Source organism: Etheostoma cragini, chromosome 10, assembly GCF_013103735.1.
Source record: "Etheostoma cragini isolate CJK2018 chromosome 10, CSU_Ecrag_1.0, whole genome shotgun sequence".
In the NCBI taxonomy this organism is placed as follows: domain Eukaryota; kingdom Metazoa; phylum Chordata; class Actinopteri; order Perciformes; family Percidae; genus Etheostoma; species Etheostoma cragini.
In genome coordinates this window covers 4,312,381-4,329,941 of record NC_048416.1, presented here as the reverse complement: position 1 = coordinate 4,329,941, position 17,561 = coordinate 4,312,381, and the positions used below count along the sequence as shown (strand labels likewise).

Below are 17,561 nucleotides of genomic sequence, written 5' to 3'. Positions count from 1 at the left end.
TTTGAACCTGTCAAAGCTGCCTCTGATTTCATGTACACTCAATAAAACAGAAGATTGCTGCATTTTATCAGATATCTAGTCATAGTTCTATATATATTCCAGCTATATTCAAAATCCTGTCAGGAGATGATTCCCGGACTATTCATACAGGAACACATCAGGATTTGTCAAGTTGATACAATGGATCCATGGAAACAATTTCAAGGAATATGAATTCAGTTTTTTCTTGCTGAGTTCACTGTGATTGAAATATGAATTCAGTTGTAAAACAAATTCTAAGATTTCTCTATTAATCTAAAATATTTCTGTCCTGATGCTTTAGTTGAATACGTGGATCTGTTGAAAAGTTATCCAGGTTTGTTCCCGCTAATCTTAACATTCCACTATTTTTCAGTTTATTCTTTAATCCCAAATGGTTATCTCTATTGGTGCTCCTGTGGGCAAATTTACATGATAGCAATAGTTCCAAAGCTCAGTGTGTACAATCGGATCAACAACATTCAATAAAAGCAATTTTCTATATATACATTAAAGGTTTTTTGTGTGTTATTTTCTGTCCTATATGGAATAATGAGTGTACCATTGGGATAATCAAAGATTTTGTCAATATTTAATTCTAATCAATTCATGGACTGGAACTGGACTATAATAAATGAGAACAAAACTAAAAAGTGATCACATTTGCATTTGATTTATGCCTTATAACTAATACTATTAAATCATTAAATTTGCCAATTAAGACTTTGATCTGTTTAAATGTTGAAAATGTTTGAATTTGAAATTACACGATCAAATTTAAATAAATAAAAAATTCTGATACTATTAATAAAAATTGAATTATTTGGAGAACCTTTTTTATTTTGTTATACACAGTTTGATGGGAGACTTGGGTCATTATTTTGAGATACAAAGTCATAATGTAACGTTAAGTTATTAATTTGAAAGAGTTTCTCATCATTTTGAGACGCATTTTTTTAACGACATCAATTACACACCGACTCAATCTGTCTGCCTCAGTGGATGTACATTACTGGAATAAAGCCAATATACAGCAGACAATCAGAAATAGGGCCAGGTCAAGTGAGTGAGCTGTTGCTATGTCAACAGTGTGGTTGATGTAACATCATGCTAGAAGTATGGATAGACGTGATGTGTGTTGAGAGGCAGCCTGCTGGATGTGTCTGTGTCTAATTTAACCAATCATGTATGCTATTACTTTGCATTTCAGAATACACATTTTTGCCCCAAAAAAGAAAGAAATCACATTCTAACTATTATTTCCTTGGTTCAATATGATGCTGTATGGGTCGAATCTGAACAGCATTTCTTTGGTGAAATCCTGTTTCTGAACATAGCTTGAATAAAAAAAAAGTCTCAATTCACATGTGCAGGTGTGTGCATAATATGCCTTCTTTTTCAGTAATCAGGAGAATATACGCACACAAAGACACACTTGTAGTTCAGAGGCCACTTCAAACAAGGTTCTTGAATTCAGATGAGCTCGCTCGTAAAAAGGATCACACACACACACACATACCACACTACACACACAATTTGCAATTTAAAGGCTGCCTTTTGTTGAGTGCCATGTGATAATTCCTTTGATCGGTTGCATTTGTTCACTCTATCCACCCATCCATCCATGCATCCATCTCATCAAATGAACATTTGCTTCGTCTTGTGGCTCTAACTAAACAGAGATGGGATGCTAACGTTGGGATATCCTGAAATTCATCAGGTTTGTTGACTTATATCTTTCTGTTTCTCCCTCTTATGATGTGTTGTCACAACTGCTATTCAGCTTGTTGCTATGCCATCTGGTTTCCGTGGTGATGTCTGGTACAGGATGACCTAGTACTGGATGACCTTCCTTTTTTGACTGTGTTCCATCATTGCAGGTGTGTGCTGGTTAATAAGTTGTGTGTGTGTGTGTGTGTGTGTGTGTGTTGTAGCCTGTATTTTATTTTGTTTATTATTGTACAGTATGTTATGACTGTGTGTATCTTAAGTTGGGGGTATTGGTTTGGTCTGTCTGACTGTGGGGTTCTGTGTATATTTGTGGTGAAAATGTATTTACTTTGGTGTGTGTGTGTGTGTGTGCGTGCGCGTGCAGGATGACGGGTCCAGTGCAGGATTCACACAGGCTTTCTGTAAAAACATGGACAGATGAGGAGAGCGACCAAGCTGACAGCACAATTAACAGGTACACACACATGCACGCACGCATGCATGCACACACACACACACGTACATTTTCATGATCGTATGTGAGTGCTTGTATCTGATCATCGGTAGAGTTAACTGATTTGAAGTTGTTTCAGAAAACAGATGTCTTGTATGAAATATAATGTTATCGGAGGATAAGGATCACCCCAGTTGAAAGGTTATGCACTGTTTGCTAACAAAGTCACCATTTAACAGTATGTTGCCCTGACACAAAGTGACCAAAAGAAATAAAACGTAATAAATGTATGTACTGTACATTTCTTTCTTTTTTCCTACTGTCAGTTTATGTGACAACGCTGTTCAATTTAAGTTTCACTCTTGCCTTTCTTTGTGAAGTTGTAGTAGTTTTACAGCAGTCACAACAGGCTTCTTTTTATGTATCTGATGATTGATGTGTGTGTGTGTGTGTGTGTGTGTGTGTGTGTGTGTTTGTGTGTGTATGTGTGTGTGTGTGTGTGTGTGTGTGCGTGCAGGATGACGGGTCCAGTGCAGGATTCACACAGGCTTTCTGTGAAAACATGGACAGATGAGGAGAGCGACCGAGCTGACAGCGTACATAGCAGGTGAACACACACACACGCACACACAATCTATTGAAGAGCGTTATTGCCTTTCTGTGTGCAGTAGTAGTTTTACAGCTGTTGTTGCAGCAGTCACTAAATTATTCTCTTTACAGTATTTCATGGTTGATGTGTGTGTGTGTGTGTGTGTGTGTGTGTGTGTGTGTGTGTGTGTGTGTGTGTTGGGGCTTATGTGTGTAGAGAACAGTCAATGTGTGATGACACTTCCTCAGAGCTTCAGAGAATGGCGGCCATTGACAGAAGAGATATTAATTCCCAGAATTCCTTGCAAGGGCGAGGTGCTCTGTCCAGGTATGACAGCTGATAAGTGAATTAAATCACAAGTTGACTGGACATCTTCTATTTAATATTCAAAAGAATGTATTCAGATCTGATTTATTTTCAGTGTGTGTGATTATGTTAATTGCCCCGTATTGTACACTTTCCATTTGTCTGTCCACCTGTCCTCAGGATAGTTAGCATGGTGATGACTCTGAGAGAATGGGCGCAGAAGAGTTTGGCTGAAGAGACGGAACGGCCAGATTCCTTCTTGGAACGCTTCAGAGGTCCCGTCAACACTGACATGCAAGACCCGCCCAGCCGGTTCAGCCACACTGGCTCTGACACAGATCATGAAATCAGACGCTCCAGACACAAGTAAGGCAACACAAAAACGGACAAAATGCGTACTTATTGAAACATCAATTGACAAATCTCTACCTATTTGTTTTGCCCCTCTCTGTCAGGAGGTGGAAGTGTAATGTTGAGGTCTTATCACCGTCCGATGACGCATACTACCACTGGCTGATGCTGATTGGTGCCGCTGTTTTTTATAACTGGACCCTACTGGTCGTCAGGTTGGGAACTATTGCTCCACCTACACCACAGTACTATCAGTTTCATGTAGATGCTCTTCTTGTACTACTATGTATCCCATTACTTTTGTCCCTACTATTAAAGTCTTGCTTTGCCTGACCTATCTCCACAGCGCTAGTCGGTGCTCGAATTACGTGGGAGCCAGATTGATCCGAGGTCCCATAGAGTGAGGACTGGCTCCCATTAAAGCAACAAAGTCAAAAATCTGAGGGGGTCTCTCATATCTCATCTCATTTCAGGGTCTGCCATGTGGCATTGTCATTAAATCTTAAACAAGGCTCATTATCCATTCCCTGTGCGGTCTCTTACCATTAAAGAAGTTCAATTAAAATATAAAAGGCTACTACGCTCATGAATGCGTCATGACTGCACTAAGCTATGTGAGCAAACCAACATATGATTAATCAGTCAGTTTTGCCATCGAATAAAAGGCCACCTGCTTCAAATTCATATTTGGCAGATGACAACACAGATGACTTCCATGGTTGTGTGAGTTGATCTGTAGCTAACCTCTATCCATTCAGAGCGCCGAAGTTTCCAGATATTTTGAAACTATCAAAATGGTCAGAAATCTCTGGTGGTGGAATATTCAGTGAATAGGCTACCCCACAACATCTCAGTGCAAATTCCAAAATAGTTTTTTATTTCCACAGTTCAACACACGAGACACCCAGGTGTTGTTATCACTAAGTGTACTGCACATAATGTTATGGTTTGGTATTTTGTTATATATTTCATCCTTGTGATTGTGTTTTTTTTGGTCTTGTTTCTTGTTGTGACATGTTTCAGTCTTTGGTTGCTCCCTTGTCTTGTCTAGTTGTGGTTTCTGTCTTGTGGTCTCTTGTGAGTGTCTGTACTTTCTGTTTCCTGTTTTCTTTTGATAGTCTGGTTTTATGTGCTATCTTGTCTCTAGTTTTACTTCCAGTGTTTTCCCGCCCTTGTGATTGGCTGATGTCTTTCACCTGTTTCCCAGCCCTTGTGTCACCTGCCTCTTGTTACCTCGTTACCCTCTGGATTTAGTCTCGGTGTTCTCCTTGTCCGTTGTCATTGTAGTGTTTTGTGTGTGTTTGGTGTTCTCAGCGGTTTTTGACGTTTTGGACGTTGTTTTGTCCTTGTCGTTTGCTTTGTTGCATTTTGGACCTCTGCGTTGGTTTGGACTGTTGTTTATAAATCCTCATATTCTAATATTCTAATTCTAATAATGGTCTGATTCAAATGAATTACCTTTTATGTCATTGTGAAATTGAGAATAACACTCATACTAAATTGTTTAGGGTATTTCTTTGTATTGCAAAATTAAAATTAAATAGGGACTATCACAATCATTAGCATGTTGAAATTAATAGAACCCATATTCTGTGCATGTGTCAAGTTATAGTCTAGGCCTACCGTGCCCATATACTGCACAAAAGCGCCACATGCGCCTAGGCCATTCAATTGTGTAGCCTTGTTAGGCTATGTGCCGGGTGTGTCAACTTTTTTTTTTTTATTAGATAGAGATACCCCCGAAAAGACAAAAAGACAATTTAAGCACTGATTCTAGTATATGAGGAAAAAACGTTCTGGGTTGTTTGCATTTTGAAACTTAAAAACTAAACTCCATACTCAGATATGCTGACTCTACAAAATGGTCATTTGCACACAGCTAGAGAAAACGCCACATACAGTGTTAAATGAATCAACTGTTCAAACAACACAGTAAGCTCTATAAATTACTCGGAAATAAATCTTTACAAAAATTCCCACAATTCCACGATCCAAATTTTTTTTAAACCTGCCATTTTCCGTGTGTAACTTGCTTGCTTGAAGTTTGTTGAGAACAGCAAGACACACAGAGCGGAAGTAGAGGGGACAATTATCCCGGAAATGTAAAAGACTACTACTAGAACAACTACTAAGACAACTGCTACTACTATTCCATTACTGTAGAAAACATGGGTGCAGTGATTGTGATGTAAGCTTTTTGAAGGAATGTTCAGAAACTTGAATTTGAGATTACTCTTGGCTGTTTTTGCCAGTTTCAGGTGTGAGAAATCCAATATTTGGCTTTGGTGTTGAAGGAGGCATGGACTCATAAAGGATAGGGATTTGTAGCTCATTGTTTTGTTTGATGAGTTGTAATTGCTTCCTGAACAAACAACCTATGGAAGCGTTTTTCGGGGGAGGACAGTCTCGTTTCAGTGTATGTGTTTCCTTAGGGCCTGTTTCGATGAGCTTCAGATGCGGAATGTTTTGGCGTGGCTAGTACTGGACTACATCTGTGATGGAGTCTATATCCTGGATATAGCTGTTCGTCTCCACACAGGTACTAAATAGTGTCATAAGACTCAAATGTCCATTACTTCATGAAAATATTCCAATAGGAAACCCAGTCCTGTATCTTGGTTTTAACTTTGTCATCTGAGAGACACCTACATTCATTAATTAATGTATCTGTTATCTCTGTGAAGGTTTCTTGGATCAAGGCTTGATGGTGAAAGATGTGCGGCGTCTGAGAGAAACCTACGTTCGAACCTTGCAGTGTAAAATTGACATTTGCTCCATCCTTCCAACTGACCTGCTGTACTTAGCCGTTGGGATGAGCTACACTCCTCTTCTCCGATTCAACCGGCTACTGCGTCTGTCACGACTGTTTGAATGGTTTGAACGTACAGAGACTCGAACGGGCTACCCCAATGCTTTCCGCATCTGTAAACTTGTGCTGTACATCCTGGTGATCATCCACTGGAACGCCTGTGGGTACTACAGCTTCTCCAAGGTCCTGGGACTGGGCTCGGATTCTTGGGTGTATCCCAATGCATCGGATCCTGAGTTTGGCTCTCTGACCAGAAGTTACATCTACTGTCTGTACTGGTCCACTCTGACACTGACCACCATTGGAGAGACCCCTCCCCCTGTTAGAGATGAGGAATATTTGTTTCTGATATTTGACTTTCTGGTAAGTCAGCCTTAGCTGATATTATCTTACCTTAAATGATCCATAAGAACCTTTTACCGTGTGTTGTTACAGTTGATCACAATAATACTGGTATTTCTGTCCTAGGTTGGGGTTCTGATTTTTGCCTCCATTGTGGGTAATGTTGGATCCATGATCTCCAATATGAATGCCACAAGGGCAGCCTTTCAGGGCCGCGTAGACACCCTGAAGCACTACATGCAATTCAGGCATGTCAGCAAGGTGCTAGAGCAGCGCGTCATCCGCTGGTTTGACTACCTCTGGACCAATAAGAAGACAATAGATGAACAGGAGGTGCTAAGGAGCCTGCCCAATAAACTCAGGGCAGAGATTGCCATTAACGTTCACCTGGACACACTAAAGAAGGTAAGGACACACCAGACAATGGTTCCCCAATTCCATTTCCATTCCCAAGCCTCTTTTCTTAATTAATGGGGTTATTAATTAAAGTGTGTGTGTGTCTATGTGGACATAGGTGCGCATTTTCCAGGACTGTGAGGCAGGCCTCCTCGTGGAATTGGTATTAAAACTTCGACCGCAGGTTTTCAGCCCTGGCGACTACATCTGTAGAAAGGTTAGTATTTATTTAGACTATATCCACACCATTCCACTTCCTGAATTGCTCTAGCTCTGCCGGAAATTCCAGCAGATGTTACTCTTTTCGGATGTCTGTTACCTTCCCCTTCCCTCTCTGTTAGACAGAGGATGCTAAAACAGTGATTTGATATGCATAAATCTGATCTTTTTAGCTAGCAACAGGCACATTGTTAGAATTCCAGACGTTGTATATTGTGGCTCCAAAAGTTTTTCCTCAGATGGGATTGGCTTTCAGAGAACAACGTGATGCGCTGTCTCTTTTGCTGTTAAAAGTACTAAAATAGTTTTTTTTCTCCAAGGGAGATGTGGGTAAGGAGATGTACATAATTAAAGATGGCCAGCTGGCAGTGGTGGGGGAAGATGGAACAACCCAGTTTGCTGTTCTGACATCAGGAAGCTGCTTTGGAGAAATCAGCATCCTGAACATCAGCGGCAGCAAAATGGGGAACCGCCGTACAGCTAATATTCGCAGTCTGGGGTACTCAGACCTGTTCTGCCTTTCCAAACAAGACCTAATGGAGGCACTTCAGGAGTTCCCTCACGCCAGGGCCCAGCTGGAGCAGAGGGGGCGGGACATTCTGCAGAAGGAGGGGCTTCTAGAGGAAGTAAATGTGTCTGCAGGGGAGGACCTCCAGGAGAAGGTGGAGAGGCTGGAAACCAGTCTGGATCGGCTACAGGTCAGTACTATAAGTCCACTACTGAAGATGCTGTTGGTACTACAGCCCCTATAATAATGATAACAACTAAGGATAACTTTTTTTTCCAGACGTGTTTGGCCCGTCTGCAGGGAGAGTTCAACTCTTCCCAGCTTCGACTGAAACAGCGAATCACAACCCTCGAACACAACGTCACCACAGTGAGCAAAGGCAGCGGCTTCCTGTCAGACGCCGACGGCAACGATAGTGTTTTTGGTGGTGACCGCGTGCGCAGTGAAATTAACATCCGGTTCTGAAAGACACACTGTGGAGAAATGTTATAAGCACACAGAATCACCATTGACACAAAATACTTTCTGTTACTTTTTTTTTACATTGGTAAAAAAATGCAATAATGTCTTTTGAGGTCTTTTGATGTTAACTGACCACTATTTAACACAATTCTGTTTAAGAAGTGTAAGTATTTTATTTTGAAGTCTAAATGTTTGTTCTTTAGTTTTTCCAACTTTCTGCCTCCTTAAATTTTTGTTTTTAAAGGAGAATGAGAACATATCGGTGTGCATTAAATTCATTATACTAATAATAATAACAATAATAAATATAATTTATATATTATTAGTGTATCAGTACATTTGCATAAAAGCTGCCCACTGCCCGCCAGCTTTGTTAACAAGGTGCAAAAAAAACAGCTGATGCCTTAGAGTGACTTTTAGTACAACCAAACGCTGAGCAAGCCATTTTAAGGCGGCCAATAAGTTAAATTTATCTTTCAACTGAAAACACACTAAAAGGGTCCAAGTTCTAGGAGGAAAACACCCAAACTGGACAAAAAAGTTATCATAAACTTGTATTTAGTGCTCTAGTGTTGTCTATACATTTGATTTGTAAATTTTCTTTCTTTTCACAAGTCATCTACTGTCATTGAATGAAATTTGATTAAATTAATTGAATGCAGATAAAAAATAAAATAAAACAACGTAAGCAATTTAATATTTCTACTCTTTTTCCTACTTTGCTATCCTCCTCATGCCCCACCCAACACTGATCATTTGTGTGTGTGTGTGTGTGTGTGTGTGTGTGTGTGTGTGTGTGGGGGGGGCCTAATGTGGCCACTGCATGCTCTGCAGCCATGTCAGCAAGTGATTTGGATCCAAAGTCCAACATCACACGACGGCAAGATTTCAGGAAGTGTTTTGTAAGGAGTGTGTAATATCCCTGCGTTGAAAAGGTAGAAACATGTGTCTCTCTCTCTTTTATTTTTACTCACACTTCTTTCTCTTCCTTTTTTTAATCTTCTTATTCTTTTGTAGCATGCTGCTTCCCCATGTAGTCTTTGCATGGTTCTTTCCTTGTATTTAGTTTTATTTTAATTTCTCAGAAGTCTGTTTGTTAATTGTCATTGCTTCTCTTTGTTTTTCTGTCCTTAATGTCCTTTCTGTCCCAGTCTGATCTTTGTTATATGATGTAACTGGAAAGATAGAACTTTTTTTCTGTCCCTCATGGAGAGACTTCAAGTGTGATCTCATCTATGTGTGTTTTATATTGTGTGTGCATGTGCAGTACCTGTTAACTGTTAACATTAACGGTTAATGTTTGTACTATGGACATCTCTGCGTATGAATGTGTGTGCATGTTGGTGTGTGTTTCAGACATGGAGATGAGCTTTGTGTTGCTGTGTGTGATGCTGGTAGCCAGTGTTACACCTGTGTCTGCTGCAACACAGGTAAGTTTTATTGCAATTATCATTTTGAATGTCTATTAATTATTGTTAGGAAAACACATATTTTATTTCCTTTTTGACATATTTATTGATGCCAACTCAGGTGCACTTAGACCGCAGATACAAAAGCAAATATAAATATTTGTAACATAAACAAACAATACAAAAACGTGGATAGAATGAATCCCCATGACAAGGCATTTTGGCAGTGTTATATAAAATAGTGTATTTTTCAAAGGTTACATTTCTTCTTACCATCCATCGGCTCGCGGGGGCAGCAGCTCCAGTAGGGGACCCCAAACTTCCCTTTCCCGAGCCACATCAACCAGCTCCGACTGGGGGATCCCGAGGCGTTCCCAGGCCAGGTTGGAGATATCATCTCTCCACCCAGATCTGGGTCTTCCCCGAGGCCTCCTTCCTCCTGGACAAGCCTGGAAACCTCGCTAGGGAGACCAAAACTGACCGATAGTTTGAGAGCTTTGCCTTCCTGCTCAGCTTTCTTTTCGTCACAACGGTGCGATAAAGTGAATGTAATACTGTCCCCGCTACACCGATTCTCCGACCAATCTCCCGCTCTATTTTCCCCTCACTTGCAAACACCTACCGCCCGGGTCTGGTCCATTAAGGCCCCTGACCTTCACCGCCACCCCGCCGGCGGTTCTTCCCACAGGTGGTGGGCCCATGGGATGGAGAGATAGGTGCCATGGAGCTTTTTCGGGATAACGAGCCCTCCGTCTGGGCCTTGCTCCAGACGGGGGCTCGGTGAATCATAGGGGTTTCAAACCATTCTTTGTCTGGCCCCTCACCTGACACCACTTTGCCATGGGAGACCCTGCCAGGAGCACAAAACTCCCGACAACAGCCCTCAGGTTCATAGAGACACACAAGAACAGTGATGGTTCCCGTTTTTAAAATAACAAATAGAGTTTGCTTGCTAACTCCAATTACTTTCTGTTAGCTCATGCAACAAAGGTGATGGTGTGGATAAAATCCTGACACACCATTTATTTTGTACTATCATATATTTTAGACACACTTAAAAATAAATAATGTCCAATTCAATTCAATTTTATTTATAGTATCAATTCATAACAAGAGTTATCTCAAGACACTATACAGATAGACCACACTCCAGAATTTACAAGGACCCAACAGTTCTAGTAGTCTCCTCCAGAGCAAGCAACAGTGCGACAGTGGCGAGGAAAAACTTCCTTTTAGGCAGAAACGTCGGTCAGACCCAGGCTCTTGGTAGGCGGTGTCTGACGGGCCGGTTGGGGTTGGAATGTAAGTCCTTGCTCAAAGTTGACATTCAGAAACTGTATATGTGTATTCTAGCCAGGTATCATAGAGAGACTACTATTGGCCACCATTGAGCGTCCCTGGCTCTGGGGGGTCTATGTCTTCACTGTTGGACTTCCTGTCATTCTCTTCATTAGCTTCATGTGGCCTGACAAGGTAGAGTACGACTGTCAATGCAAGTGTGTGTGTGGGTTTGTGTGTATTTGTGTGGTTTATTGTCTCGTCTTTGTCATAAGAACTTTAAGAAATTTGATGTGTGCGTGTGGTTTGGTCCTCTTAACAAAGTGTGTGTGTGTGTATGTATGTGTGTGTGTGTGTGTGTGTGTATATGTGTATGTGTGCGTGTAGAGGTTTGGGCCCGCTGATCAAGAGTATTACTATAAGAAGTCTGATCATCATCAACCAGATGATTCTGAGCTCTCAGAGCAGACAGAGGCAGTGGATATCAAAGGTAATGTTTTATGTTTTAGGTACTACATAATTAGTTGTAGAACCCCAGTTCGAGGTAGTAATGGTAGTAATGTCTTATCTTCTCTGTGTAGGAAAGGTGGACAGATCTGGGACACGGAAGAGATGGTAACCAGAGGAAGCGTGACCTAGACCAGAAGGTGGGAGATTCAACAGATGATGTGGAATGTCATTATAATGGGATAATTGTAAAGGTGTAAAAGCACATGAAGGGCGAGGGCGAAAGGTATATGAGATCCAAAGGTTAAATGAGATTAAATTGTATGAGTGAGTGGATATTAAGTTAATTAGCTGATTTCCAATTAGCATTTGCATAGTCTATATCCACGACAATCCGGGATTGTCCCGCTGCTGCCAGAAGTTCCGCTGTCTTTTTGTTGGAATTTTAAACTCCGGTGGATTTATAAGGACTATCGTTAACTGCTCCTCAGATCTCTGCAGGGTAACTCCATTCAGCTAATTAGTTACTAATATATATATCTGTCCAGTCTGAGTTTTGCGCGCATGAGTGCAGATGATTAAGGTTAGGCAATAACTTTGTTATAGTTAGGTTCAGAATAACCCCTAACTATACTATGATAGGGTACAAGAACGGAACAAATCAACTTTCTGGTACAGATGGGTAGTAACAGGGGTAAGATTTACTTGGTTGCAATCTGCAACTTCACCACTAGATGCCACTAAATCCTACACACTGGTCTTATGAACCCGTTATTTACAAAGTCCACTCTTGTGCGGGAACAGTGGATAACAAAAACTAATTATATATGTTTGTGTTTGTTTTGTGCATTTGCTTAGGTTGATTGATCAGTGCATTGACCTCAGGTGAGGAACGCACCACCAACACACAAAGAGAATGCTGGGCAATCACCTCTTTGGCCATGCAGTTGTTTCAATGAATGGATACAACTACATACACAGTGTGAACACAATCATGTCTGAGGACTGGGCCCATATTCAAAAAATACAAAATATGTTCCACTTCTGCCTCTAAGAACATTTGGAGCAAGTATTTGGACTCCTCAGCTTGTCTTATTGTAGAACACCAGAGGTTAAATAACACATTTGCTGAATATCGCTATTTGGTCATGTGGTTGTGTATGAAACTAGTGTCACCTAGTAGGCATAAATGTGAATATAAATAATAATAATAATAATAATATAACCTGTCATTTATGGCTAATTAAAACCTCCCTTTGAAACAACCTGGTTTTGTTCTTTGGTAACACTTGACAATACGATACCCCAAAAATGTGAGTAGTTTCTAAGGAGTGAGTGAAGAATGAATCAGGAATCAGGAATGACGTAACAATTAATGCGATGATCAGCGTAACAATCAGCGATGTATATTTAACTTAACTTTTCTTATATTTAACTTTAATAGTAGTACTTTTACCCATTGTATAATATATTGTAATTCTTATGGTGTTATATAAATATGTAATTTTACTTCTTAGGGTGGCATTAGTAATTTTTGATTAACTCTAAACCAGCCCTTGTGTGGCACTAAACTACTAACCACCCCATTAATTAGTTAAACATTAAGGTAATATATACAATAATACTACACAAAACATCTAGGTAGTTTTAATGACTTAATAGCGTCTGAGATTGTCGGCCCCACCCTGATGTGTTTCACCTGTTCCTGAACCTAGTGTCACCTGTCTCTCGTTACCTTGTTACCCTGTGTATTTAGTCTTTGTGTGGCCCTTGTCTTGTGTCAGATCATTTTGCTCTGTTTGTGTGTGGAGTCTACTCTGTTGCCTCTCTGTTTTTGATATCCTGTTACTTTAGCCTTTTGCATTTTGGAGAGATTTTTGCCAAATGGCCTTCCTTATTGTAACATCTCCCAAATATTTGCTAAATATGACCCAGCTGAGCTTTATTGGGCATCTGAGAATCACGTGACAGTTGGTCACAGAACTTGAGCACTATCATCAGACTTGAGCCATTATTTTCATAATGCTGGACCTTGCTGAAGGGTTTTGTTGTGCATGTTACACCTAGCTACTGTACTCAAGTGACCAATGGTTTTTAACATTACTTTTGTTTGCTGCAGACTTTGAGCAGAAAACCAGTCTCACTCACATTACCGTTTAAACATAGTATAGTATAAGCATTCTTATTTTTTTGTCAATCCAAACAATAGCAAATCATATAAATCACTTATTTTATTTAAAAGATCAGTATATCGCATAGCTGATCCGGTTGTGGGAGGAAACCGGAGCACCCGGGGGAAACCCACACAGCTCTACTGATGTGTCTGTTATCAATTCCAATCAGAATCATAAATCATAATGTCTGAATGGAATTGATAGGACACATCAGCAGAGCTAAAGCAGTGTCTGATTCCAGGTCTCAAGTGACCGCAGATCTGTCGAACCTCTTAGGAATGAAGAAAGTTTCGTCCCAGTCTCGATCAGCGTTGGCATCTTCATCACTAGAGATGTCGGTGTGTAAATATCTATCACTGGAACTTTCTGGGAGTGGATCTGTCTTTACTGCAGTGTGAGACTCTGTCTTGATGTCAGTCTGGGGTGGAGGGCCATCAAAATGCGTTGAAGTGATTCCATTGCTGTGTTTGATATTTACAGCTGTCTCATTATCAGAATCCTCTTCATCTTCAATAACTGGAATATACTCTCCATCAGATAGGTTGGCATCACCAGAAATTGGAATGTACTCTCCCTCAGAAAGATAAGAGGTGTCTGGCTCAATAGAGTATTCTTGTGGATCCTGTTCTTTGTAACTGGAACTGTCACTGTAAGAATCTTCAGCAATTGAAGTCCAAGATGGCTGTCTTTGTAAATAAGCCCTTAAAGCTGCATATTGATGAATATAATGGTATGCAGAAGGGTCTTCATGACTGGCGCTATAAGGGCTGGTGACTCCATCGCTTGAGACAGTTGACTCTCTCTCAGTTTCTGAGTTGATGGGAGAATTATGTTATTCCTCGGATACATCCAGTGGGGAGACGGTCATCAACTTCAAGGCGTCTTCTGCCTAAGAGTGGGTGCTCATGTCCTCATTGTGCAGGTGAACCATTGTAAGATAACAATGTGTTTGGCCTAGTTCAGGGGTGATTCTCGTCTGAGCATCCGGATCAAGCAACCGTTTTAGTAAATCTAAAAATGCCATCCGGTCTTCATACTCAGTATAGTCATCTACTTCTGTGAAGCACTCTACTGATTTATCCAAATTCCCACCAACATCAAAAATCCACCCTTCATTTTGGGGCTGGACACCTGTTGCCTGTGTGTACTCCCTTGGTGTTTTTAGTCTCCACCTCGGATTTTGCGAGCCTGGTTCCCTGCTGAAATACTGCCAGGTGTTCTTCCCAGCACTCAGGACATGGTCTTTTGACTGCCCCAGCAGTTGGCAAACAGCTTTCATCATGTGGTATGATGATTCATCAGGAAAAATGTTATCGGCAAAATAGAGGAATGCCATGACACATCCCAGTCCCCACATTTCGATGGCTTCAGATATGGGGAGGCCCAGTGTCACCTCTGGGGCTCTGTAGGCACAAGGTTGGACTGTCATTCCAACCTTTACTTCAGACAATGGAAGCGCCAAACCAAAGTCTATTAATTTAACCCTGAAGGGCTTCTTGTGGTGGTTGACAAGCATTACGTTGTCAGGTTTCAGGTCTGTGTGGATAATGCTGATACTCTTCAAGGCTTCAAAGGCTACAAGCAGCTGTTGTGTGATTGGGCGGATTTCATGAAGAGATGGGGTGTCTGGCTCTCGTCCAGTAAGTCCCAAAGGCTCCTGTCTAACATCTCAAAGGCGAGGCAGGATGCGTCTTGAAACATGAAATTGTTGATGAATCTCACCAAGTTCTTCTTCTCTGGGTCAAGAGACCTGATCTTTGTCAGCATATCCACTTCATGTTGGGTCATGTGATTCTCTTCCTTTCTGAGGATCTTGATGGCCGTAGTCTCAGATATTTTTAGGTTAAGACATTTGGCAACTTTTCCAAAACATCCTTCGCCATTAAAGTCTAGTACAAGGTAGCGTACAGACTTACTGCAGAGTATGTCAAGCTTTTTTACATGAAATGGTTCAGGCGCTGACTCCGTGTCGTTTTTACTGTCACTATCTGAGGTTAGGAAAGACATTTTTGTTTGTCAGTTTTGTTTGTCAAATGTTTCCAAAACACTTTCCAAGCTGAGTGAAGTATGAGTAGATTTTTTCGGTTTACTCTTAATCCAACCCAGGGGTAATGACCAGACTCTCTCTCTTTTTCTCTCTCGATCTCTCACTCAGTCAGTTTCTCTCTCTTGCCCACTCCCTCTCTCTCTCCCCCCACCTACTCACTCAATTTTTTTTTTCCAAATTAAAATGGCTTCCCTGCATGACCATCATCAGATACAGTGTTGCCAAAAGCCCTGTACTTACATTACTGTAATTCCTCAAATAAAGCCCGGGCCTTTGTTTACCTGAACCACAGAAGTTACCCGGCTTTTAGCTGAAGCAGGCTTCTATTAAAGGCAGGCCTTTATTTCTAATTCCATCTGTTTGATTAGTAGAATTGTTTTAATTAAACCATTTTAAATGAAAAGCTGTGGCATTCCAGTGGACAGTGATCATTCATTGCAAAAATATCACCAGTCAGAAGGGCAATAGAGCAATTTGGGTCAGAAATAATCAAACATCACCACTGTGTCAGTTTGAACGTTGTAAATGTACCGGGTATTTTTTTCAAATATAAGTAGCCTACTAAAGTATTGTTGGTAGATTACAATAAGAGCATACAGTACACCAGTATCTGATCAACGTTACGGACAGTAGCTACAGGGCTGCCATCTCTCACGCATTGGCCGTGAGACACACGCATTTGACTGGTTTCACACGGTCACACGCCACACCCCCAATTTCTCACGCTGAAGTGTCAACCTGGTCGGTTGAATTTCTGAAAGATGAGTTTATCTATAGATAAACCTGTTGAGCCACTCGCAATCGACTAGTTGTGCTTTCAGAGACTATGAGGGGGTTCAAGAGCGCTCCCCGGCTTCAGGTATGTGCTCTGAGTATTACAGACCCAACCGTCGCATCGTGACCTCTCTCTCTGTAACAGGTGAGCAGCGCGGCTAGTAGTGTAGCAACTTCAGTTCATTTTAGAGGACTCGCTCTGATGGGGGAAGTGACGCGTTGCATCTGTGCGTAGACCTCTGATAATGAGCAGCACACAGCCACCTCTAAACTTTGTCAGAGACCAGAGACCCAAATGGGCCTCTGTGTCTGTCAGACGGTCTGAATGAGATCCACCATACCAGCAGAGCAATGACATGCACAGCAGACTATATTACAACTCTCCAACTCTCAGACAACAGAGATGGAGGAGTTATATTTTGAATGTGCATAAAGTTGTAAACATGAGAAATCTGGTGAAACACATCTGAGCTATACTATACTATATATACAATTCTGCAACGTTGGGCCACTATTGTGCTTCACTAACCTCTGTGCATCTCTAAATGTAACTTTAAATAATTCATTCAATGTTTCATAAAATGAACAATAGTCTTTATTTTCCCCAAAAAGTAAATAAAGTAAGTGGCGCCCAGAGGATGAGGGCCAAACATTACTGAGCCTTGGCACAAAGGTTAAAGGATTAGAATTTATGTAACTCAGTGGTTCTCATTCTGGTCCCTACACCAGGCAGGGACCCCTGGACCTGTTCACCACAGACCCAAATCTTCTCAGCTACAACAACACAAAGGCTCTTAACCCTACAGTTTTGCACATATCATGTAACACTTGGTTTCTACATTTTTTTGCAAAAATACTCTCCAGAAAGTGCCATTTAATGGTTTATTTTTCAAATTATTTTCCTGGGGGGCATACCCCCAGACCCCCCTAGGGAGAGCCCCATCCCCCACAATTATAACAAATCCCAATTTAAACCCTGAAGGATAAAGACCCAAATAAATTGCTTTGTACGCGGAAAAATATGGGTCAGCCCCCCAAAATCTCACTCCAAGGTTTTGGGAAAAGTTGGCAGCTCTGTAGCTAGCTAGCTTTGTTTCTATCTCCAGGCTAACTCTTTTCCTCCCACCTCCAGCTAGCTAGCTTTGTTTCTAGCTCCAGACTAACTCTTTTGCTCTCACCTCCAACTAGTTAGTGTGACGCACACGAAATGTATGGTCACATTTTATGTAATTTGGTCTGTTTTATCTTAGGTTATTATTTAAATGAGA

At 41.1% G+C, this 17,561-nt stretch overlaps 3 protein-coding genes across 3 annotated transcripts in view; all 3 read left to right on the top strand.

Moving 5' to 3' along the window:
- Positions 1–17,561, top strand: part of LOC117951365 (plastin-2-like) — a 39,734-nt gene that overhangs the window by 17,064 nt on the left and 5,109 nt on the right. The window lies entirely within an intron of this gene.
- LOC117951362 (cyclic nucleotide-gated cation channel-like) lies at positions 1,615–8,341 on the top strand. Its single transcript, XM_034883052.1, has 12 exons — positions 1,615–1,738; positions 2,114–2,203; positions 2,700–2,789; positions 2,988–3,098; positions 3,258–3,443; positions 3,533–3,643; positions 5,861–5,967; positions 6,113–6,600; positions 6,706–6,984; positions 7,094–7,192; positions 7,515–7,892; positions 7,982–8,341. The coding sequence occupies exons 2-12, from the start codon at positions 2,115–2,117 to the stop codon at positions 8,165–8,167; spliced, it is 2,124 nt and encodes a 707-aa protein (XP_034738943.1). The 5' UTR covers positions 1,615–1,738; position 2,114; the 3' UTR covers positions 8,168–8,341.
- On the top strand, positions 9,036–12,321 carry LOC117951384 (calnexin-like). The gene is made up of 6 exons (XM_034883093.1): positions 9,036–9,099; positions 9,521–9,594; positions 10,927–11,046; positions 11,239–11,341; positions 11,433–11,498; positions 12,157–12,321. The coding sequence occupies exons 2-5, from the start codon at positions 9,523–9,525 to the stop codon at positions 11,468–11,470; spliced, it is 333 nt and encodes a 110-aa protein (XP_034738984.1). The 5' UTR covers positions 9,036–9,099; positions 9,521–9,522; the 3' UTR covers positions 11,471–11,498; positions 12,157–12,321.

Coding starts and splice junctions, on each gene's coding strand:
- LOC117951362 (XM_034883052.1), top strand. CDS start 2,115: ATGACGGGTCCAGTGCAGGATTCACACAGGCTTTCTGTAAAAACATGG. Junction 3,444..3,532: donor ATCAGACGCTCCAGACACAA/GTAAGGCAACAC, acceptor CCTCTCTGTCAG/GAGGTGGAAGTGTAATGTTG. Junction 3,644..5,860: donor TGGACCCTACTGGTCGTCAG/GTTGGGAACTAT, acceptor GTGTTTCCTTAG/GGCCTGTTTCGATGAGCTTC.
- LOC117951384 (XM_034883093.1), top strand. CDS start 9,523: ATGGAGATGAGCTTTGTGTTGCTGTGTGTGATGCTGGTAGCCAGTGTT. Junction 11,047..11,238: donor GCTTCATGTGGCCTGACAAG/GTAGAGTACGAC, acceptor GTGTGCGTGTAG/AGGTTTGGGCCCGCTGATCA. Junction 11,342..11,432: donor AGAGGCAGTGGATATCAAAG/GTAATGTTTTAT, acceptor TTCTCTGTGTAG/GAAAGGTGGACAGATCTGGG.